General features: G+C 35.7%; 2 protein-coding genes across 5 annotated transcripts in view; both read right to left on the reverse strand.

Annotated features, from left to right (window-relative positions):
* The window catches only part of SPIDR (scaffold protein involved in DNA repair), a 545,150-nt gene that overhangs the window by 153,442 nt on the left and 365,396 nt on the right, over positions 1 to 26,312 (reverse strand). The window lies entirely within an intron of this gene.
* LOC119241540 (nucleophosmin-like) lies at positions 354 to 1,334 on the reverse strand. Its single transcript, XM_037506877.2, is given in 2 exon segments — positions 354 to 629; positions 632 to 1,334. Coding segments are annotated over 2 exon segments (690 nt in total). The 5' UTR covers positions 1,089 to 1,334; the 3' UTR covers positions 354 to 396.

The following is a 26,312-nucleotide window of genomic DNA, read 5'->3' on the forward strand; positions in this document are numbered from 1 at the left end:
AAACTAAACAGGCATTTTGGACAACACATTCTTGGCAATGAAACCTGGACAACATTTATCAGACACGGTAGGGAAAGTTCTCACTCTGCATTATAAAAAGGACAGCCAGATATCAACTGTTACAGAAATGAAATAAGACGGAAAATTTTTAACAAACTGAACTATTTTCTTTTTTTTATATATTTAAATATTTTATTTTATATAATTCTTACATCTTTTTTCATCTCTGCACAATGTATGCATTTTTGTTTTGGTTATATTCCCCATACAATTGCACCTCCCCCCTTAATTTGACTCTAGTCCTTCTTTCCCCATCCCTAGCCCCCCGTAGTGTGTCTCTGGTTTATAGTGGCTTATTGATTTTGATTTTTACTTTGTATTGATTAGTCTTTTTTCTTAAAGAGATTTCCTCCACTGCCAGAGATCTTGAATAGCCTCCTGATCAGTCATTCGGAAGCTGTTCTTCACATAATTGATGAACTGGGCTTCCAAATTGGGAAGAGAACCACCTTTCTCTACTCTTGCTTGCATTTTTGCTTTAATGTCTTCTACAGAACTAGGTCCTTTTGGTGGCTTAGGAGTTTTTTCCTGTTTTTTGAAAGATTCTTGACCTTTTGATCTTGGTATTAGGGTTTTGAGTCTTTTCCATTCTGGTTTGACTTTTGTGCATTTTTGGCTGGAATATCTTGTATAGATTTCTTTACAGGTGCTTTTTCTTCAGCTTCTTCGTCATCAAAATCATCATCATCATCATCATCATCATCATCATCGTCATCATCATCATCATCATCATCTTCATCAGCAGCAAGTTTTACTTTTTTCTGTGGAATCTTGCTACCACTTCCAGGTGCAGAATGCTTCTCAGATATACTCAGGAGTTTCACATCCTCCTCCTCTTCATCTTCTGATTCCACATCTTCCTCCACAGCTACTAAGTGCTGTCCACTAATATGCACAGGCCCTGAACCACACTTCAACCGTAAGACCACAGGTGGTGTGATTTTAAAGGCCCCAAGGGAAACCGTTGGCTGTACAGACATTTTCAAAGTTGCAAGTGTTACTTTAATAGGATTGCCTTCATAATTCATTGCTTCTGCTTCAACAATGTGTAGTTCATCCTTTGCACCAGCCCCTAAACTGACCGTTCTTAAAGATAACTGGTGCTCATTTTCATCATTATCCACTTTGAAGTGTTAATCTTTGTCGGCCTTTAGTTCACAACTGAAGGAGTTCTAGGGCCTTAGAGGGCTCATGTCCATGTCCATCGAATCTTCCATGGGGTGGTGGCACGCCCTTAGGTGGGAGAGAAGGAGGGTGGATTTAAATGACTACTGTTCCGATGAACAACTGCGCAGGACAGAATCACACCAGGGACTCCATTAACAATTTAATCTCAATTCTAAATCCTACTGTTTCCAGGACCTACCTAAGTTGGCTAGTGTATATGTCTTCATTTTGATTGAGGTTGAGCCAAGTGTGGGGCTAGCTGAGAGGGCGTACAATTCACAGAAAGACACATTCCAGCAAATAAGTGCAATAAATATTATTTGTGCTACTATATAAGGAACATGGGTTTCTGTGGAGAGGCAAACGCTGGGCAGGTCCATATTAACTATACATGCCCTTAAAATGTCCTCTCTATGAAAGGACTTGTTTGGCTGGTTTAATATTCATTTAAAATGCTTTTTTTTTTTTAAAAGATATTTTCCATATACTCTTTTTTTTTTGGATTTTTTTTTTTAAAGATTTATCTTTCTTTATACAAGCACTGGGTACAGTTAGAAGCGCGGGAGGGCGAGAGAGTTCACCAGAGCCAGAGCGGGGAGCAGAGCAGGCAGAAGGACCGAAGTACACTGCTGAGGGGAGCAGCGGGCAGCAGGAGAGGTCTGCGTGCCATGTGGGACCCTCCTCCGGTGGCCGGGGAGCAGCCGCGGATTGAATCGGCGCTGCAGAGGCTGCGGGCAGCTTCGCAACCTGGCGCTCAACCGCTATGCCACCAGGGAGACCCTTAAAATGCTTTCTGAATGAATGTTACCCCATTTTCTATCTTCCTAGGGAAAGACTGTTCTCTTCTTTGTGCTGTGCAAGTGCTTTTCATACTGACATGTTTGTGACTGTCTCTACAACTAAAATCTCAACTACTAGAATATATCAGTTCTTTCATCATTAATCTTTATTTTTGGGTGCCAAGTAGTATCTGACATATGTAAGGGACTCTACAAATGTTTGTTAAATTAATGAAAAAATATTTATTCCTACTTATCAGATATATAAAGAAATGACTGTGCAGAAAAATAGATAAACCATGCCCTTATACAACTGATTTCCCATGTACTTTTTTTTTTTTAAGATTTATTTATTTATTTATTTATTTATTTATTTATTTATTTATTTATTTATTTATTTATTTATACAAGCACTGGGTACAGTCAGAAGCGCGGGAGGGTTAGAGAATTCACCAGAGCCAGAGCAGAGAACAGAACAGGCAGACTGACGAAGTACACTGCTGAGGGGAGCAGCGGGCGGCAGGAGAGGTCTGCGCATCATGTGGGACCCTCGCCAGTGGCTGGGGATCGAACCGTCATTGCAGAGGCTGCGGGCAGCTTCACAACCCAGCGCTCAACCACTGCGCCACCAGGGAGGCCCTTCCCATGTACTTTAATGTAGGAATCTGGGAACAGTGTAAATCTAAAATAAGGGATAAGGGCTGGGAGGAATGAAAGCTCTGAGGGTAAGTGTCCATGTGAAGGAGAATCTAATATACACTATGCAAAGATTTAAGAGGCATGATCCAATGGATTTTGGATCTAAGAAGTTTAGATTTAAATCCTGGTTTTGCTACTTATTAGCCATGTGACTGGGGAAAAATTGAGTCCATGACTCGTTTCTATAAAATAGCGGTGTTAGTAGTAGCTATAAGTACTACACAGATTTCTTATGAGAATGAAATGAATGAACTGATGTAGAGTTCTTAAAGCAACATCAAACGCATGAGTGTTCAAAGGTGAGAACAGTCCATATTTCTGTTGCTATTCCTATTATAAGAGTTATGTTATCAGTCATTTCAAATTATTGCCTACTGTCCAGCAAAATTGGAATTACTTAGTGTTATTTATTCAAGACCCATTTTCATTTATCTCCTAAAAACCAATAAGAATTATATAGGTCATTAGGAGTAAATAATGCTTTTTTTCACTCACTCATATGCTCATTTGCATAAAGTCATCTTTGCTTTGTGATACTTTATACTAGCTGTGTGTGACTCTACAGGCGTACACTCTTCTTAGTCCTCTCCACAGCTCCAGGATAAATATGACCATTTCAGTCTTCAGAGGAGGGTAATAAAACAACCATTTCCATGCCACTCATGCATGAAAAGGCTAAAACACAATTCAACTGGCTTTAAAGTCAGCCTGTTCTTTTCTCCTTAGCTACTTTCCTAAAGGGAGGATGGGACTCATCATTTGGCTACTGGAAAGAAAGATCCTGCAATTATTCTTGGAGGAATCAAAGCATGATAAGGGGAAGTGACCAATACTGACAGAGGAAGTTGTCTCATCTACAGGATTAGATGAGGCCAATAACAAAGCATGTAATTTGGCTCGTGATACAGGAGATTATGCTTCACCATCTGTTCAGAGAGATCAAGTGCTAGGCAGTTTGACAAGGTATGATGGAGCAGCAGGGGCGGGGTGGTGGTGGTGTTAAATTTAATTGCAAAAAAGTTCCTGGTGATAACAACAGTTAGAGCCACCTCTATACCTGTGCCTGTAAAATAGCCATTAGCCCATGTGGACTATAAATTTATAAAAATAAAGTTTATAAATTGAAAACTACAGCCCCCCCTTAGTTGCATGAATCACATTTTCAGTATTCAGTATGGCTACTGACTATCATCCTCAACAGTACAGGTATAAAATATTTCTTTCACTGCAGAAAATTCCATGGGACTGAGAATTTGATACTCAGGATGAACACCACACTCCTTTAAAAAAAAAAATCAATGTTTAATTAAGGTAAAATTTGGAAACCACTGTTAGGTATTCCTTCCATAGTGCACCCAACACCAAGTCACCCATCGTCTACCACCATAGTCTTTCAGCTCCTTTGTTAGGCTTATTCCCAGGTATTTAATTTTTCTGCTACAATTGTAAATGGGATAGTTATCTTAATTTCTTCCAAGTCAAACTGATTGTTTGCATGTAGGAAGGCCACTGATTTTTGTGTATTGATTTTATAACCTGCTACTTTATTAAACTGTTTTATTGTTTTAATTAATTTTCCATGGACTTTTTAGGGTTCTCTCCATGTATTATTACATCATCCGCAAATAATGATGGTTTTACTTCTTCTTTCCCTATTTGGATTCCTTGTATGACTTTTTCTTGTTTAATTGCTCTAGCTAGGAGTTCCAGTTTTATATTGAAAAGCAGTGGTGAGAGTGGACTTTCTTGTTACAGATTTTTTTTTTTAAAGAGTTATTGTATTTATGTACGCATGCAAGAGCTGGACTGCAAGCCAGATGTGCTGGGGTGGGGGAGGGGGCAGTGAGAGGATTCACCAGAGACAGAGTGGGGAGCAGAATAGGACTGACTGAAATACACTGCTGAGGGGAGCAGTGGGTGAGACAGGAGAGGTCTGCTGACCCATGAGGGTTAGCTCCCTGGCCAGGGATGGAACTCATGCTGCAGTGGCTGTGGATATCTTCATAGTACTGAAACTTAACCCCTTTTGCCACCAGGGAAGCCCCTTGTTCGAGATCTTAAAGGGTAGGTCCCCACCATTTTTTTCACCATTAAGAATGATGCCAGCTGTGGGTTTGTCACATATGGCTTTCATTATGTTAAGTTATATAGAATGACTATATTTCTAGTAGAAATTATAAATTTGTAATTCAAGGGATAAATCCTGCAACAAAAATTCAATAATAAAAATTCTACCAGAACTTACAAGAAAATACAAAGTCAGAGAAGAAAATAAGAGGAAAAGCTGGGACTGATCTTAGACCATCTTAGGCTTGAATTCTAGCTCTGCTAGTTATTATCTATTGTATCTGTAACAAATTGCTTCAATTTTTTTTTAAAGATTTATTTATTTATATAAGAACCAACATACAGGCCAGATGCGTGGGAGGGTGACAGGATTCACCAGAGACAGAGCCGGGAACAGAACCAGCAGACTGCCAAAATACACTGCTGGGGGGAGCAGCGGGCGTGACAGGAGAGGTCTGCTGCACTTGTGGGTCCCTCGCTGGCTGGCTGGGATTGAACCAGCCCTACAGAGGCTGTGGACAACTTCACAGTGCTGCACTCAACCGCCTGTGTCACCAGGGGAGGCCCAATTTTTTTTTTTTTTTAAAGTTGATGGGCAAGTCTTTCTTTTGTTTTTGTTTTTTTAAGATTTATTTATTTATACAAGCACTGGGTACAGTCAGAAGCACAGGAGGGTGAGAGAATTCACCAGAGCCAGAGAGGAGAACAGAACAGGCAGACTGACGAAATACACTGTTGAGGGGAGCAGCGGGGGCAGGAGAGGTCTGCGTGCCATGTGGGACCCTTGTCCAGTGGCTGGGGATTGAACCGGTGCTACAGAGGCTGCGAGCAGCTTCGCAACCCAGCGCTCAACCACTGCGCCACTGGGGAGGCCCAAGGGAGGCCCAATTTTTTAAACTTTAACTTTCTCGTATCTAAAATGGAGCTCATACCTGTCCTATCTATGGCATCATTGTAAAATTAAGTACATATATTCACACATACAAGCCACAAAGGCAGACATATACATACAAAGCTTGGCACAAAACCTAGCTATTATTTAAAGTATTAGTTAATATTACTAGATACTTGATATTTCTAAAATCGATAAAGATTAATTTGATTTTCTTAATGAAAGAGAGGAAGTCTTACAAAAATTTAATTTTCTTTGTATTTACTATAGTCTATCTCTTTACATAACTGGGCTTTAGAAATTTCATACCTTTACAATAAACTTACTCTTAAGAATTAATGAAATAATCTGATATGGAGAAAAACATTGATGTGTAAAAATATTTATCACACATTTTATTACAGTAAAATATAATAAGGAACCTAAATTTCTTATAAAAAGTATAAAAATAAATCATGATAGCTATACATTTTGTTATACTGAAATATAATAAAGCACCTAAATTTCTTATGAAAAGTACAAAAATAAATAATGAAATAGCTATACAAAAGGTAACATTAAAACCCTCATTAAAAAATATGTTTAGACCCTTTTATTATTGAAACAAAAGAAAATCAAATACATGGGAATAAATCTAACAAAAGAGGTAAAGGACCTATACAAAGAAAACTATAAAACACTGTTAAAATAAACAGAAGACAACACAAGGAAATGGAAAGCCACCCCCTGCTCATGTATTGGAAAAATAAACACTATTAAAATGGCCATGCTACCAAAAGCAATATACAGATTCAATGCTATTCCAATCAAAATTTCAATGTCATTCTTCAAAGAAATAGAAGAATTATTGATGAAATTCATATGGAATCACCAAAAACCCCGAATAGCCAAAGCGCTCCTGAAAAAAAAAAAAGAAGGGAATGGAGGCATCACATGCCCCAACTTCTAACTATACTACAAAGCCATAATCATCAAAACTGCATGGTATTGGAACAAGAACAGACACACAGACCAATGGAATCGAATAGAAAATCCAGAAATAAACCCACAGATTTATGGTCAACTAATTTTTGACAAAGGAGCAAAGAATATGCATTGGAGCAAAGAAAGTTTGTTCAATAAATGGTGCTGGGAAAACTGGGTCACTACATGCAAAAGAATGAAGCATGACTACTACCTCACACCATGCACAAAAACCAACTTAAAATGGATTGAAGAACTATATAAAAGACCTGAAACCATAAAATACATAAAAGGAAATATAGGCGAAACACTACGTGATATGCACATAAAAGACATCTTTACAGACACATCACCCAAAGCAGTGATAGTGAAGGCAAAGATAAATAGTTGGGACTACATCAAATTAAAGAGCTTCTGCACAGCAAAACAGACAATAACAAAAACAAAGAGAAACCCCACCAACTGGGAGAAAATTTTTGCACACAACACTAATGATAAAGGACTGATCACAAAAATATACAAAGAGGTGATAAGACTCAACAAAAACAAAAAAAATAATCCAGTCAAAAAATGGGCAGAAGAGCTAAAAAAGAAACTTTTCACTCAGCGAAATCAAGCCAGAAAGAAAAAGAAAAATACCGCATGGTCTCACTCATAGCAGGAATCTAGAAAACTTAAATAAGGAACCAGGAAAAAGAATAACTATAAGAAAGAAAATATCAAAATCAACAAACAACTATGAACCAGAGACACTCTAAGGTGGGTGGGGGGAGGAGAAAGTGGGGCCTGGGGTCAAAATAAGGGAGTTGTAATTGTACGGGGAATATAAAAAATAAAATTTAAATAAAATGTGAAAAAAAATAAAAAAAATTAAAAAAAATAAAAAATATGTTTAGGTAAAACTCTACAAGACATACATCTCAAAAACATCTTTAAAGAATCATCATCCAAAGCAGTGATAGTGAAGGCAAAGATAAACACCTGGGATTACATCAAACTGAAAAGTTTCTGCACAGTAAAAGAGACATTAACCAAAACAGAGAGACACCCCACTGATTGGGAAAAAATCTTTGCACTCCATACAACTGTTAAGGGACTGATCACAAAGATATACAAAGAACTCACAAGGCTCAACAAAAACAAAATAAACAATCCAGTCAAGAAATGGGCAGAAGAGGGCCTCCCTGGTGGCGCAGTGGTTGAGTGCTGGGCTGCGAAGCTGCCCACAGCCTCTGCAGCGCTAGCCACCGGTGAGGGTCCCACATGGCACGCAGACCTCTCCTGCCGCGCCCACTGCTCCCCTCAGCAGTGTATTTCGTCAGGTGCCTGTTCTGTTCCCCGCTCTGGCTCTGGTGAATTCTCTCACCCTCCTGCACTTCTGACTGTACCCAGCACTTGTATAAATAAATAAATAAATCTTTAAAAAAAAAAAAAAAAGAAATGGGCAGAAGAACTTGAAAGACATTTCTCCAAAGAGGAAATGCAAATGGCCAACAGGCATATGAAAAAATGTTCAACATCCCTTATCATCAGGGAAATGCAAATAACAACCACACTGAGATACCACCTTACACCAGTGAGAATGGCACATATCAAAAAAATAAGCAACAAGAAACGTTGGCGAGGATGTGGTGAAAAAGGAACTCTCCTACATTGCTGGTGGGAGTGCAAACTGGTCCAGGTACTGTGGAAAGCTGTCTGTAGGTTCCTCAATCTACTAAAAATGGAGCTACCATACAATCCGGCAATTCCACTACTAGAGATCTACTCAAAGGACACAAAAACAGTGACTCAAAAGAGCACCTGCACACCTATGTTTATTGCAGCATTATTTACAATAGGTTAAACATGGAAGCAACCCAAATACCCCAAAATAAATGACTGGATCAAGATGTGGTATATATACACAATGGAATATTACTCAGCAATCAAAAAAGATAAACTCATGCCATTCACAGCGACATGGATGGAGCTAGAAGGAATTATGCTCAGTGAAATAAGCCAAAAGGAAAAAGAAAAATATTGGATAGTTTCACTTATAACAGGAATATAAGTGAAACAAATAAGACATCAATGTAAAAAAATAATAATAACAGTACAAACCACAACAAAGCAAAAACAGACAATTATAAACCAGAGACATACTGCAGGGGAGGAGGAGGGAGAGGGGTGGGGGGGGTGTGAGGAGCATGGGGGACTGTGGTGATGGTGCATGGGTGCCATGGGGAAGGAAATTCTAGGGGGACTTAATCTGAGGGGGTGGGGGAAGCAAATATTGTCTAAAAAATGTAAAAAATGATAAATGTTAAAATAAAAAATTAAAAAAATAAAAATATGTTTAATGACATTGTCATTGGTGGAACTCTTAATATTGTTGAATTAGAAAAACAGACACAAGCCTATATGATCTATGTGATCCCAACATGGTAGAATTATATATTATTAATTTAATATTTTTACAGAGAGAAATTGCTGGAATGATCTGTGCCAAAAAATTAAGCAATTATCCCTATGTGAAAGGATTATACATAGGTGACGTAATATTTTCTTCTTTGTATTATTGTGTATTTTTCTTCCACAATAAAAAATGTGGAAAAAATTCTTTACTACATATAGATAAACACCTATAGGTCTTTTCTTTAATAATAAATTGCCGCATTACATGGATAAACTAATAGCCACTTCCTATGAATATTCAAATATCCCCAAACTGATCAAATTAGCTAAGATTCAACATTTTCCTCCTATCTTATTTTTCTTATCATCATAATTTCTCATTCTCTCTCTCCCTGCTCATCTATCTTAAATAAATATATATTAAAAATATATAAAATATATATTTAAATAAACCTACAATTATTCCTAATTGTAGGCTTATGTTAAAACAGTACCATCTCTCTACAGATTTTGATTTGAGAGTCTTGCATTCAAAAGTCTGATTATCATCTTTTAGCAACTTTGCTTTATTAAAAAGCACACTCCAATTGGTTAAAAAAGCATGATATTATCAATGGCTGAGCTTCTTATGGGTATGACTTTTGGGTAAAGAATTATATTTGTCTGTTCAATTATGCTATTTTGAAAATCAACATCAGAAATCTTTATAACAAGATTCAAATATATAGATTAACAGTGAAATGTATAATGTAGTCCTGGAAGAAAACTGGATACCTTAGTATTAGTTGTTTAGTCTTCACCAATTACTCCAACCCTAAATTATAAGGTATATATCTCTCTCTATATATATATACTCAATATAGGTATTTGCATGCTGGTCAGCTCTACATTTCCTATCTTAAATCTTTGTCTTACAATCTTTCTACAACAGAAACCTTTAAACTTTAGCAGGAAACAGAATTATAGGCCTATTAAAATATAGATGGTTGTGTTCATTCCCAGTTTCACAGACTCAGTAGATCTTAGGTGAGACTCCCTAATTTGTTTTTTTTTTAATAAATTGAGAGAATATAAAACTTAATTAGTATCTATTTACTGTGATGTTTGTTACATGCACAGTACCTGAGAATTAGCAGTTTGAATTTTTTTTATTTTTTAAATTTTTTTAAAAATTAAAAAAAAAATGTTTTTAAACAAGTTTCAAGGTAATGCTGTTGTTGCTACTCCATGACCAGAGGAAAAACACTTCTGAAAAACACACATGGCCATTTACTCTTTCCCAACTTTACTCAAGTGCATAGAACACATTTCAAGCTTACCCTTTTCAAGCTGACAAAATACCTGCTCAATGATTAGGTCTTAGAATAAATGACAGGAAACTCTTCTTAGAAGCTTTTTGGCATCCCAGTACTTGTAGGAAATCACTACTTCCTCCTTTGTGTTGCACTGTATCTGGTCAACCCCTGCAGTCATAACAGCTGTAACATTTTAATGCTTTAACCTCTTGACATTGAACCCACACTTTTCTGCCTAATTAACAATAAAGATCTCAGTCCTCACATCCGAGGAGATAAAAATTACATCTTAAGTTTCTAGGTCCAGTGTTCAATTGTGACACAGAAAAATCACAATTTACCATTTTCTTCACTCAACTTTGTGCCTTCTATTTATCTCATCTGTAATGTCACAGCTCAACAAAGTAATCAATACTCATTTTTTAGAAACAAAGAATACCCCATTCCACACTTTTTTTCTAGGTGCAAACAATTTATTCAGAGCAGCAGTATGGGATAAGGGTAGAACAGAATCTAAAGTTTAGAGAGATCGTGCATTGGTTTTTTTCATTTAAAAACCAACGATCTTGATTATAAACATAAATTAAAACCTAAACATAGAACCTGTCTTGTCTTTTGAATGGGCTAAAAAAATTTATGTAAGAGCATTTTAAGGAATAATGTATATGAAAATATGTGATGCATTAAACTGCTCTATATAAATGATCTTTATTAGTCTTCAAATTCCTAGGATTTATAACAGTGTATTCCAGAAACTTTTCAAGTGTTTTTCCAATGACAAATAACAATAATTTAAATGCAACTTAATGTAATTTTAAACAAACAATTGACTTTTTTTAAAACTATAGAAATTGAGAAATCTTTGGAGTGTCACTTTTAATTAGAAATATATGAATTTCCAAATACACAAGTAACAAAGACTACTTCAATTCTAGGATGTCAGTAATCCCAAAATTCAACTGCAGGACTCACCTTCAAAGAAAATAGAAACTTAGAAAGAAAGGATAAAGTGAAAGTACCCAAGATAAGAAGCAGGAGTAAAGTAAACTCAATTTTTACTTAAGCTAATTTTTGCTAGTGCTGTGGGAAAAACAAACTGGCTCAGGACCGGCTAAAGACTCATATCAGTAAAAACAGGTAAAAGGTTTTATTTGCTTTGCTATCTTGTTTGTTTTATTTTAATTAAGATAAAAAGTTCACTAAAAACCCACTTTATTAAGATAAATCATAATAAATATTCATATGAATAATTTAATAATTGCAAATAGACTTAGATCACTAAAGTCAACAAAGGCTAACAGTTAATAGCATAGCATAAAAGTTATAAAAAGGAATTCTATTCAATAGTAAAGGTCATCTAAAAAAATTAACATTGTTCATATGCAAAAAATGTTTTGGTGGCTTAATGTCTTGATTTCACAAGATTTTAGGAGAAATACAAACTGAAATGGCACAAAGATAAACAGAATATAATATTTGTATAGTGTATTGAGACTAGAAACAAATCAATGGATTGAAAATAGTTTTTCTGGGCCTCCCCAGTGGCGCAGCGGTTGAGCGCTGGGTTGCAAAGCTGCCCGAAGCCTCCGCGGCGCCGGTTCAATCCCCGGCTGCTCCCCGGCCACCTGAGAAGGGTCCTACATGGCGCGTAGACCTCTCCTGCTGCCCGCTGCTCCCCTCAGCAGTGTACTTCAGTCCTTCTGCCTGCTCTGCTCCCTGCTCTGACTATGGTGAATTTTCTCACCACCCCCTGCTTCTGACTGTACCCAGTGCTTTTATAAATAAATAAATCTTAATAAATAAATAAATAAAAAATAAAAATAAAATAAAAAGGTACATTTACCTTAAAAAAATAGTTTTTCTAAAATCCATGAGATATCCCAAGTTGAAAATAGGTGATTTTCAGGACAGAAAGATTCATACTAAATGTCAATAAAAGGAATCACAAAAGAGCTTAAATTGACACTACTAAAACAAGAGAATCAGTAACACCACAAAATGTCCTTAAAAATTACAAAGTCTAGGTTTAATTATTACCACATACAGGCAAATACTAAGCTTAGTCTAGCTTCAAACAGAACAAACCTCAGTTAAGTTAGGTAAATATGCAAGACTGGTCAAAGGACATTGCTTTAAATTATAAAAGGAATGAGAATGTCACTTATCTGTGGAATATATAGAGAAACAAAATAAAGGATCAGATAAATCTAAACCAGTAACAAATCCTAGATAACTGACTTAGAACTGAAGCTACCAGTGAGGGAGTGGAGGGAAGGAGAGCAAAGTGGGGAGAGAGCATAAATGGACTATGATGGAGGACTATGGGTATCTTTGTGGAGGGTGTGGTGTGTTAACAACACTGAGGGGGATGATCTTCCAGCTCTAGATTATATAAAATGTTGTAAATCAATGTTTCCTCACTTAATATGTTCTGGGAACAAAAATGATATTTTACAGAGAAAGCATAACCTCTTCAAATGCACAATTTATCTTCACAAAGAAATTAGGGCAATTTCAGTTTCCAACAATGTTGCACAGCAACCAGAGCTAGGCAAAACCACAGCGGGTATGTCATATGCTAAAATCAAAATAATACCACAGGGTGACTTCAACACACCATGAGTGCCACTATATTAACTAGAGTCAGAAATACCCACTGCAATATTTGATTCTCAGAAAGTGAGACTGTGCCCTTGAAATGGAAACTTTATCTGAGGTTTTGTGAAGGGTATAGTCCTAAGGATTCATCCAATGGAGGGATGGAACTTCCCAGGCTTTGTTTCTGACTTGCTCCTATACCTTTCTCCAGACTTAGGCCCTTTGACAGTCCTCCTGATAGTGCCTGGGTTCCATCTCAGCCTCATGTTTGTGCTCCAAATGTAGGTGCAAAACAGACAAGTTGCTACCACCCTCATGCTCTCTCTCGTTCTCTCTCGTTTTCTCTCCCTGTCCTGCCACCACAGAGAATTTCTAACCATACCCTATGCCCTACCTGAAGATAAAGTATGTAGACATAAAGTATATAGGCTTGAAACACAAACTTATCTACAAATACCTGCTTCATATACTCAGCCATACTTCCAGGTGTCCCAGGTGTGAGCGTTCCCTGAGCACTGAGTACCATAGGGGAAAATCAGCTAGAAATCTTTGCTCTTTATAAAAAATAGAACCTGAAGTCATTTTAAATTTTAGGCTAATTTGTAAATTTATTATTTGAATAATTAATGTGAATGACTTTCCTTGTAACAAACATAAAATGTTTGTTAATATAAGACAAGCAAATAGGACTTGTTTTCATCGATGATGGAGTCATGTTATATTCAGGTTATGTTATATTATGTTATGTTTTGTTATGTTGTTATGTTATTTATTTATTTAAAGATTTATTTATTTATACAAGAACCGGGGTACAGGCCAGATGTGCGGGAGGGTGAGAGGATTCACCAGAGACAGAGCAGGAACAGAACAGGCAGACTGGCTGAAATACACTGCTAAGGGGAACAGCAGGCGAGACAAGAGAAGTCTGCTGAGCCATGTGGGTTGTTCCACAGCCTACAAACTGGCACAGCAGAGGCTGCGGACAGCTTCACAGCTCTGTGCTCAGCAGCCTGTGCCACCAGGGAGGCCCCCAGGTTATGTTATTTAACAATCTTATCCTGGATTCTCATCTAGTAGGCAGTGGCAGTTGATACTCACATTCTAACTCCATTAGAAACACTGAGACAGTCAGTCTGCCTGTTCTGCCCCCCACTCTGTCTCTGGTGAATCCTCTCATACACACCACCCCCCCTCCCCGCCCCCGCCACCTCTGGCCTATACCCCAATTCTTGTATGCAAAAATAAATAAATTTTTTTTTAAAGGAACACTGAGTCAATATTGGGTGAAAGGGAAATGGACCCATTCACATATTTCTTTTTTACCTTCAAAAATTTCTCATTTGTAGTCAATCATCAAAAGAAACAAGACAGGAATCAATTGTGCAAGTGTTCATTTTTTTTTTTTACATGTTTACTACTGATAATATCTATCAATTGAATTCTTGGACCCCTAAAATTTGTAGTTAAAGATAGATGCATGTTATGATTGCAAACTATGACTAGATTATCTAGGTTTTCTTTGTTAAAATAAACCAAATAGGTTATTGATATTATATTCTAATTGGTCTATAGCATTCTCTCAGGAAAACAAAATAACATTCCGGCATTTTACATAATTTTAAATTTTATACTGATTCAACTAAATTATCTCCAGGACATTTACTGAGCACTTACAAGATACATAAAAATTTAAAATTTAAAATTGAGAAGACTGTTGGTCTAGCAGGAGAGGCAAAGCTGAACAATAATATGCATTGTTATTACATTTACAATAATGTTTAATAGTGTTTTTATTATAGCGTTTGTAGTTCATACATTTATTAAAAGAGCATTTTATACATTACTTTAATTTTCTTATTTGATTTTATAACTACATAGGGAGAAAAGTAAGATGTCTGATCTCCACTTTAAGGTGAAGTCTGTATGATTTACATTGCAATTAAGTGAAAAGGTCAGATTGGAAGCGAGGCCAAATAAAAACAAGAATTTTCATTTTTAGTATTATTTTTTCTTTTTACTTTGATGCCATTATATTGGATAACATGAGGAAAAACTATGAAAGTATTAAAAATATATGTAGAGCACAGAACCATATAAAATGTCTAAAACAGTATTAAGTCAAAAATGAGTAACATGACTAATTTAATTATAAAAACAAGAGATGCATATGAGCAAAATATATGAAAAAAGGGAAAATTACATAGTAATGGAATATTAGGCATCTTTTTCTATTTTAAAAGTCATGAAACTATTTTTAATCATATATCTACGATATCAAAGATTAAGCAGAGTGGTGGATTAACCACCTATAAAACTACTATTAGTTTAAAATATGAGAGTAGAAAAATAACTTTAACCAACAATTTGGTAAGTGACACACATAATAAAAAGATTATAATTGTGATGTCAAAAACAACACAGACTAAGAGTAAAAATGTAGAACTTTATAAACCATTCAAACTTAGTTGTTATTAACTTAAGTAGACTATTACAAATATAAATTGCTGCATGTAAACCTCAAGTAGCTGTAAGCAAAAAAAAAAAAATACAATAGATACACAAAAGATAAAAAGAAATCTAACTACAGCAATACAGAATATCATTCAATAATAAGAGAGCAAGAAGGAACAAAATAATAAAAAACAGAAAAATTTAACAAGATGTCAATAAGTACGTATCTATGATATACATAGATACATATATGTTATGTACAAGAGACTGCAGATATAAGGACACATAGCTGAAAGTGAAAGTGAATATTCCATGCAAATACAAGCTAAAAGAAAGCTGAAATAGCTATATTTATATCAGACAATATAAACTTTAAAACAAAGATTGCAATAAGAGACAAAGAAGGTCAAAGAATAGTAATTGGGTCAACCCATCAAAAAACACAAATGTATACAGCAAATATCAATAGATGTAAAGAGATAAACAGCGATAAAATAATAGTGAACTTTAATATCCTACATTCAACAATGCCTGGCTCATCCAGACAGAAAATGATTAAGAAAGCACTGCTCTTTAATGACACGTATGACTACACTGCAATAGATGCAGAAAAGAATTTGCGATTCCTATATACCACTCTAGACAACTGTAACAGAATATACATTACTCAAGCACACTGAAACATGTTAGACTACAAAAACTTTAAAATTTTTAACAAGGTTGAAACCATATCAAGCATTTTCCAATTACAATGATGTGAAACTAAAAGTCAATAAGAAATAAAACATACAAAAACTTGTAAGACGTGGCAAAAAGCAGCTCTAGGAGATAAGTTTGTAGTGATAAATGCTTCACCAAAGAATAACAAAAATTTAAAATAAACAACCTAATTTAACACCTGAGGGAACTAGTTAAATAAGAACAAAGTCCAGAAATTGAATACGGATCAAGAAGATATGGTACATATACACAATGGAATATTATTCAGCAATCAAAAAAGATAAACACATGCAGTTTGTAGCAACATGGATGGAGCTAGAAGGGATCATGCTCAGCGAAATAAGTCAGAAAGAAAAAGAAGAATACCGGGTGGTTTCACTCATAGCAGGAATTTAGAAAACCTAAATAAGAGACCAGGAAAAAGACTAATCAATACAAAGTAAAAATCAAAATCAACAAGCAACTATAAACCAGAGACACACTGGGGGTTGGGGTGGATGGGGTGGGGAAAGGAAGGACTAGAGTCAAAGTAAGGTGGGGTGCAATTGTATGGGGAATATAACCAAAATGAAAATGCATACATTGTGCAAAGATGAAAAAAGATGTAAGAATTATATAAAATAAAATATTAAAAAAAATGTAAATAAACTATGTGCTTCATGCTATCAGAAAACTTGATCATATTATTAACAATTCACTTTGCTTTTTTAAATATATATATTATTGCCCATTTTCAGCTTTCTTTTAAAATATAAAATAATGGATCATTTAAAAAAAAAAAAAGAACAAAGTCCAAACCTAGAAGGAAGGAAAGAACAAAATCAGAATAGAAACAAATGAAATATAGTAAAAAAGGTAATAAAAAGACCAAGGAAAATAAAAGATGTTTTTAAAAGAGAAACAAAATAGACAAATCAGTAGCTAGATTCACCAAGAAGGAAGTTTCAAGTAATTAAAGTCAGAAGTGAAAGATGAGATGTTACAACTGGTATCACAGAAATAAAGGATCATAGATACTACTATGCACAATTACATGCCAACAAATCAGACAACCTAGAAGAAATGAATAAATTCCTAGAAACATAAAACCTATCATGAAGAAATAAAAAAAGCTGAACAGTAAGGAGATTGAATCAGTAACAAAAACCACTCGAACATACAAAAATCCAGGACCACATGGCTTCACTGGTGAATTTTACCAAACACTTAAGGAAAACCAATACCATTCCTTCTCAAACCTTGCCAAAAATAAACGAGGAAGCAATACATCCACTCTCATTTGATGAGGTCAACATTACTCAAACACCACCACCAGACAAAAATACAAGAAAATATTCCTGATAAACACAGGTATAAAGTATATCACTAAAATTTAGCAAACAAAACTCAACAATACATTAAAAGGATCAAATCAATTTATTCCAGGGATGAAAGGATTTTTCAACATCTGCAAATCATCAATGTGATACACCATCATTAACAAAATGAAAGACAGTAAAATCATATGAGCATCTCAATAGATGCAGAAAAAACAGCATTTGACAAATTCAACAATCACTTATGATAAAAACGCTCAACAAAGAGGGAATGTATCACAAACAGGTGATATATGAGAGACCACTGCTAACATCATACACAATGGTGAAAAACTGATAGCTTTTAGTTTTATTTTAGTTTTATTCTTAGACCAGGAACAAGACAAGAATGCACACTTACTTTTTTTTTTTTTTAATTCTTTAAAGGACATTTATTTACATTTTTATTTTTTTATTTTTTTTTAAATAATAAATTTTATTTTTATATTCCCCATACAATTGCAGCCCCCCCATTCTGACCCCAATCCCTCCCCCCCCCCCCGCCCCCCTAAAAGTGTCTCTGGTTCGTAGTTTTTTGTTGATTTTGATTTTCACTTTCTTATAGTTATTGGTTTTCCTGGTCCCTTATTTAAGTTTTCTAGATTCCTGCTATGAGTGAGACCATCCGGTATTTTTCTTTTTCTTTTTGGCTTATTTCGCTCCTAGGTATTTACCCAAAGGACACAGAAACATCAATTCCAAAGAACACCTGCACCCCTATGTTTATAGCAGCACTGTTTACAATAGCTAAGCTTTGGAAACAACCCAAATGCCCAAAAATAGAAGACTGGATCAAGAAGATGTGGTACATATATACCATGGAATATTACTCAGCATTCAAAAAAGATAAACACATGCAATTTGCAGCAACATGGATGGCACTGGAAGGGATCATGCTCAGCGAAATATGCACACTTACTTTTACTTAACATAATATTATAAATCCTAGTCAGAACAATTAGGCAAGAAAAAGAAAGAAAAGATATCCAATTACAAAAGAAGTAAAATTGGTACTAGCAGATGGCATGAATTTATATATAGAAAACCATAGATTACACCAAAAAAAACCCCACAAACTGTAAGAACTAACCAAAATATTCAGTAAAGATGCAGGATTCAAAAAAAAAAAATTGCAGGATACAAAATCAACATATAAAAAAAATCTGTTGCTATTTCTATATTCTAATAACAAACTATAGGAAAGAGAAATTAAGGAAACAATCCCATTTATAATTGCATGAAGAAGAATAAAATTTATGGAATAAATTTGACCTAAGGGATGTAAGATCTACCTGCTGAAAACCCACATAAATACGATGTATTAATCCTATTCCATACAGCACAGGGTATATTTCTGTGTTATCTTGATCTGAAACCCCTGTCTTCTCATCAACCCATACTAGAAAAATAGAAGACCTCATAAAGTCATCAGAGCCACTCGTTTTAGGAGAATATATAATTTTTCCTTGTGCTGTTGTGGACATTTATATAAGGGGAAGCAGAGGCATGTGATGACTAGGTTTATTGGCTCACTGGGGTCCCAGAGCTGAGGAAGTAGAGGTTCAGGTCAATTGGCCTATACAAAGCATCTTTTTCCTTTAGAATACAGATGTTATGTATAAATGGTTAGATAGTCACATTGAAGCAAGGTTCAACTGCTTTTAAAAATAAAATATGAACATCCTGTCTCCCCAACTGCTTCCCTTAGCAGTATATTTCAGTAAATCTGGCTGTTTTGCTCCCCACTCTGTCTCTGGTGAGTCCTTTCATCCCCCGTACCTCTGACAATTACACCCCAGTTCTTCTACACGCAAAAAAATTAAAACATATATATATGAGTTTTTAGTCAGAAGGCACAACAGACTATAGATATGGGAAATTTAAGGCAAAATTCTGTTCTGCATTAAATTGTTTTTATCCCAAGGAATATATAATTTTAAAATGTTCAATAGTCAACACAATGACTTTTTTTCACCTCTATGCCAAAAATTCTTTATTTTCCTTTTGTGTTACACATCTAATAGTTTAAAAAAAATACTGCATGACAGATGTGACAAACTAGAGAAATAAACATCAGCTAACATTCCACCAAGAGTATAACAAACCATGTCACCAGCAACCACAAACAATATTAAAATTTGCAGATAAGGATCAGATAATGCATAAGGTACATTAGGCTTGTTATAAGGTCAATGTGGAATTCAAACCCTTCCTTATGTTTTAGAAACAGCAGATCTTGTAACTTATCCAGAACTGTGTTTGTAAGGACAATAATCGTCCACAATTCTGAATGCGACCTTTATTTGCCCATTACTTCTGGTATCTCACCAGTATCTTTCCATTGTAGGATTTTCCTCTTTAGGGGAAAATTTCTACTTACATTTGCATGATATTTGGATAAAACTAAAAGGAATGAGTTCGTTTTAATTAATATTATAATTAGTGAACTTTTTAGCACAGTGCTTTTTTGCAACAGATGCATCAAAGTACAAAACAGACTCCCTTAAACCTATTAAAGAATTCAAAAGCTTGATGCATAGCTACAAGTATCTTATTTATCTTCACTAAGATGCCAAAGGTTCATCAACTTCAAACTGAGATGAATTTATACACAATATTTGCCAAAAACATATTCAAGAATTTAAAAATACAGAAACACGAATTGGAATGTACCTCAAGTCAGTCAGCATTATTTACAATAGCCAAGATATGGAAAAAAAAACTGAATGCCATTCTGTGGATAAATAAATAAAGACAAGGGCATACATACACTATGGAACACTATTCAGTTATACACATATATTTAAAAAAAGGACGAAACCTTGCCATTTGTGATAACATGGAGGCAACTCAAAGGTATAATGCTAAGTGAAATAAGTCAAAAGGAAAAAGATAAATACCACAGGGTTTCACTCATATGTGCAAAATGAACGATTGTAGAACCAGTTTTTGACTTGCCTCCAATTTGAGAAATAAACAAACACATGCATATATTACCACAAAAGATGTCCTTTGCTGCCTGCCATTCATAATCTCTCTGCATCTTATTTTTTGTTAATCAGTTCAGATCAGAGGGGCAGGGATTAGTCTGCACAGGTATCTTGTGTAAGAAGTTATACAGACTGGGCCTCCCCGCTGGCGCAGCAGTTGGGCGCTGGATTGCAAAGCTGCCCACAGCCCCTGCGGCGCCGGTTTGATAGCCGGCTGCCCCCGGGCCCCTGAGGAGGGTCCCACATGGCCCGCAGACCTCTCCTGCCGCCCGCTGCTCCCCTCAGCAGTGTACTTCAGTCCTTCTGCCTGCTCTGCTCCCCGCTCTGGCTCTGGTGAATTCTCTCACCCTCCCACGCTTCTGACTGTACCCAGTGCTTGTATAAATAAATAAATAAATAAATCTTAAAAAAAAAAAAAAAAAAAGAAGTTATACAGACCTAGGTTTTGGTGTTCAGGAATGTTTTCACAATTGTCTGCAGCAAGTTCTCTTCCTTTTTATTCTTTTTTTAAATTTTATATATTTTTACATCATTTTTCATTTTTGCACAATGTATACATTTTCATCTTGGTTATAGACCACATACAATTACCACGCCCCTTGTTTTATCCTACTCCCTTCTCCCCTCCGTAGTGTGTCGCTGGTTTATAGTTGCTTGTTGATTTAGATTTTTACTATATTATAATTATTCTTTTTCCTGGTCTCATGTTTAGGTTTTCTAAATTCCTGCTACGAGTGAGACCATCTGGTATTTTTCTTTCTTTTCTGGCTTATTTCACAGAGCATGATTCCATCCAGCTCCATCCATGTTGCTGCAAATGGCATGAGTTTATCTTCTTCAATTGCTGAGTAATATTCCATTATATGTATGTACCACATCTTCTTCATCCAGTCATCTATTTTTGGGTATTTGGATTGTTTCTACAGCTTACAGACTGTAAATAGTGCTGCTATAAACACAGGAGTGCAGGTGCCCTATTGAATTAATGTTTCTGTGTACGTTGAGTAAATAACTAGGAGTGGAATTGTTGGACCATATGGAAGCACCATCTTTAGCAGGTTGAGGAATCCCCACAGCTTTCCATAGAGGTTGGACCAGTTCACACTTCCACCAGCAGTGCAGGAGAGTTCCTTTTACTCCACATCCTCCCCAACATTTGTTGTAGCAAGTTTTTTTATTATGTGCCATTCTCACTGGTTAAGATGGTAGGTACCTCATTGTAGTTTTGATTTGCATTTTCCCGATTACAAGTGATGTTGAACATTTTTTCATATGCCTATAGACTATTTGCATTTCCTCTTTAGAAGTTGCTTTTTAGCTCTTCTGCGCATTTTTTGACTGGGTTATTTACTTTGCTTTTGTTGAGTCTTGTCAGCTCTTTGTAGATTTTTGTGATCAGCCCTTTATCATTGGTGTTGTGTGCAAAAATTTTCTCCCAGTCGGTGGGGTTTCTTTATTTTTGTTATTGTCTCTTTTGCTGTGCAGAAGCTCTTTAATTTGATGTAATCCCAGCTGTTTATCTTTGCCTTCACTATCAGTGCTTTGGGTGATGTGTCTTAAAAGATAGTACTGAGTTGTATATCATGTAGTGTTTTGCCTATATTTCCTTCTATATATTTTAGGGTTTCAGGTCTTATGTCCAGTTCTTTAATCCATTTTGAGTTGGTTTTGTGCATGATGTGAGGTAGTAATCAAGCTTCATTCTTTTGCATGCAGTAACCCAGTTTCCCAAGCACAATTTATTGAATAAACTTTCTTTGCTCCATTGCATATTCTTTGCTCTTTTGTCAAAGATTAGTTGACCATAATCTGTGGGTTTATTTCTGGATTTTCTATTCAGTTCCATTGGTCCGTGTGTCTGTTCTTGTTCCAATACCATGCAGTTTTGATTATTTTGGCTTTGTAGTATGGTTTGAAGTCTGTGAGTGTGATACCTCCATTCCCTTCTTTTTTGTTGTCAAGAGAACTTTGTCTATTTGGGGTTTTGGTGGCTCCATATGAATTTCATCAATATTTGTTCTATTTCTTTGAAGAATGTCATTGAAATTTTTATTGGAATAGCACTGAATATGTAAATTGCTTTTGGTAGGATGGCCATTTTGATAATGTTAATTCTTACAATGCATGAGCGGCAGATGTCTTTCCATTTCTTTGTGTATTCTTCTATTTCTTTTAACAGTGTGTTGTAGTTTTTTTTGTATAGGTCCTTTACCTCTTTTGTTAGGTTTATTCCTAAGAATTTGATTTTCTTTTGTTTCAACAAGAGATGGTTTTTTTGATTTCTTCTTCAAATTTATGTTTGTGTATTGGAAGGCTACTGATTTTTTGAGTTGATTTTATATCCTGCTGCTTTACTAAACTGATAGATTAGCTTGATTAGTTTTTCTGTGGAGTTTTTGGGGTTCTCTATGTATATTATAGTATCATCTGCTAATAGTGATAGTTTGACCTCTTCCTTCCCTATTGGATTCCTTGTATGTCTTTCTCTTGTCTTACTGCTCTGACTAGCACTTCCAGTTTTATATTGAAAAGCAGTGGTGAGAGTGGACATCCTTGTCTTGTTCCAGATCTTAATGGAAATGCTTTCAGCTTTTCACCATTGAGAATGATACTGGCTGTTTGCTTGTCATAGATGGCCTTTATGATGTTGAGGTATGTTCCTTGTATACCAAGAATTTCAAGGGCTTTTATCATGAATGGGTGTTGCACTTTGTCGAAAGCTTTCTCAGCATCTATTGATATTATCATATGGTTTTTATATTCCTTTCTGTTGATGTGTTGGATTACACTGATTGATCTTCAGATGTTGAATCATCCTTGTGCCCCTGGAATAAATCCTACTTGGTCATGGTGAATTATCTTACGGATATATTGTTGGATTCTGTTAGCTAAAATTTTATTGAGGATTTTTGCATCCGTGTTCATTAGAAAGATTGGCCTGTAGTTTTCTTGTTTTGTATTGTCCTTGTTTGGTTTTGGTATTAGTGTAATGTTGGCTTCATAGAACGTGTTTGATATTATCCCTTCCTTCTCAATTTTTTTGGAAGAATTTGTGAAGGACAGGCACTAATTCATTTGTGAATGTTTGGTAGAATTCATTTGTAAATCCATCTGGTGCTGGGCTTTTGTTTTGGGGGAGGGTTTTGATTACCATTTCAATTTCACTGCTTGTAATTGGTCTGTTTAGGTGTTCAATTTCTTCTTTATCTAGCTTTGAGTGATTGTAGAGTTGTAGGAATTTGTCCATCTGTAATTGATTGTTGAGCTTGTTTGCATGTAACTATTCATAGTAGTTTGTGATTATTCTTTTGATTTCTGCTGTATCTGTTGTGATTTCTCCTCTTTCATGTGTTTTCTCCTATTTTTCCTTTGTGAGTCTGGCTAGGTGTTTGTCTATTTATTTTTTTCAAAGAACCAACTTTTGGTTTCATTGGTCTTTCAGATTGTTTTTTTTTAGTTTCAATCATTTATTTCTGCTTTGATTTTTATTATTTTTTTTCTTGTACTGGTTTTGGAGTTCTTTGTTGTTCTTTTCCTAGTTCTTTGAGATGTGAGATTAGGTTGTTTCTTTGAGTTCTTTCTTGTTTCTGGATGTGAGTCTGTACTGCTATTTAGTTTCCTGCTATTACTGCTTTTGCTGCGTCCCTTACATTTAGGAAATTGGTGTCTTCTTTGTTGTTCAACTCAAATTATTTTTTAATTTCTTCTTTGATCTCCTTATTAGTCCAGTGGTCTTCCAGTATTGTGGGTTTCAATCTCCATGAGGCAGGAGGGTTCCTTGCCTTCTTTTTATGGTTTATTTCGAGTTTGATGCCTTCATGGTCAGAGAAAATGGTTGGTATGATTTCAACCTTGGTGTCTCTGTTGATGTTTGTCTTGTGTTCCAGTATGTGATCGATCCCAGAGAATGATATGTGTGCACTTGAGAAAAATGTGTACTCAGATTTTTTTGGGTGTAGTGTTCTATAGATATCTGTTATGCCCAAGAGGTCTAGATCCTTATTTAGAGCTTCAGTGTCCTTACTTATTTTTTGTCTCGTCGATCTATCCATTATTGATAGTGGTGTTTTGAAGTCTTCTACTACACATGTATTTTCTCTGATGTCTGTTTTCAGAGATGATAATAGTTGTCTGATATAATATGGTACTCTTTCATTTGGTGAGTATATGTCCTCTTAGTGTATTGTCCCCTTGATCATAATCTAGTAACCGTCTGTTTATCTTTTTACCTTTTTGAGTTTGAAATCTGTTTTATCTGATATAAGTATAGTTGTTCCTGCTTTCTTTTTTGGTCCATTTGCTTGTAGGATTATTTTCCATCTTTTACATCCAATCTATTTTTATCTTTTGTAATTAAATGTGTTTCCTGGAGATAGCAAAAGGATGGATTTTGTTTTTTAATGCAGCCTGCAATTCTGTGTCTTTTTATTGATTGATGAGTTTAGTCCATTTACATTTAGAGTTGATATTTATATGTTGGTATCTGTATTTGCCATTTTGTCTTTTCTGTGGTTCATCTTTTGTCTTTTTCATTCTTATTCATCTCTCTTTTGGTTCTGGTTTTAGGACTCCTTGTAGTATTTTTTGGAGTGGGGGTTTAGTCATAATGAAATTCTGGAGTTTCTGTTTGTCTGGGAAGGTCTTTGTTCTTTCTTCATAGAGGAAGGACAGATTTGCAGGATAAAGTATTCTTGGTTGGCATTTGTTGTCTGGAGTTTGTTGACTATGTCCCTCCACTCTCACCTTGCCCGTGGTGTTTCTTCAGAGAAGTCTGATGTCAGTCTGATTGGTTTTCCTCTGTATGTTATCTATTTCTTCCCTCTTATCAGTTTCATTATTTTTTCCTTGTCTTGGATTCCTGGGAGTTTTACTATTATGTTTCTTATTGCATTTATCCTTTCATCATGGAAGTTTGGTGTACTTCTTGCTTCTTGTATGTCTATTTTCAGCTCCTTCTTCAAGTTTGGCAAGTTCTCATTGATTATCGCCTTGAATATTTTCTGTGTTCTTAATGTCTCTCTCCTCTCCTTCTGGGATCCCTATATCTCTTATATTTCCTTTCCTCATAGAGTCAGATAGTTCCTGAAGTCTTTCTTCATTCTTTTTCCTTCATACTTCTTGTTCCTTTTCTATTGTGGTTCTTTTTATTTCCGTGTCTTCGAGAATACTTATTTGTTCTTCTATTTCATCTATTTTGCTTTCATTGCTTTTTCCAGAGTTTCAGCAACTCCATTAATACTTTGATCTCCTGCATTTCTTTCACTTCCATCTTTAGGTACTCAATTTCATTCTTCTGATGGTTATTATTTTTCCCATATCGTTTTTGACTTCTGTCAGTTTTTCAAATTCTCTATCGGGAAGGCTCAGAAGTTCTTTCAAGTCACTGTTGTTGCAATCTGGCGGTTGATTTTCTTTTTGTGGTGTGTCCTTTCCCTGAGGACTTGCTTGGTTGCTTGTAGTTTTCTTCTCCCTGCTGCTAGTTTTCTGATTTGTCCTATCCGTTGGGACACTGTGTCACTAGTACTGGCTGGCATTTCTTTGGTGAGCTCCTTCTGGGATGTTGGAAGCTCTGACTGTGGGGACAGCCCTTTCTCAGTTCCACAAAGTTTTGGTGAAGTCTGGACGTGGCGCTCCCTGTTTTATAGATGGTGTGTCTGGGAGACACTCCCCTGCATCTGAGGTCTGCCCCGGACATGGCTGGATCCCTCTGGGAACAAACTGGTGGCCAGTCGCATGGCCTGGCTGTGCAGGGTTTCAGCTCACTTCTGATTGTGCACACAAAGCTCCCTGTCTTAAATATGGTGCGTCTCGTGCCTGGTTTTTGATTACTCAGTGAGTGTCATTCACCTCAGTGATGATTCCTGCGAGTCTCCCCAGGA

The sequence above is a fragment of the Talpa occidentalis genome, unplaced genomic scaffold (genome assembly GCF_014898055.3).
Source record: "Talpa occidentalis isolate TD23 unplaced genomic scaffold, MPIMG_talOcc4v2.1, whole genome shotgun sequence".
In the NCBI taxonomy this organism is placed as follows: domain Eukaryota; kingdom Metazoa; phylum Chordata; class Mammalia; order Eulipotyphla; family Talpidae; genus Talpa; species Talpa occidentalis.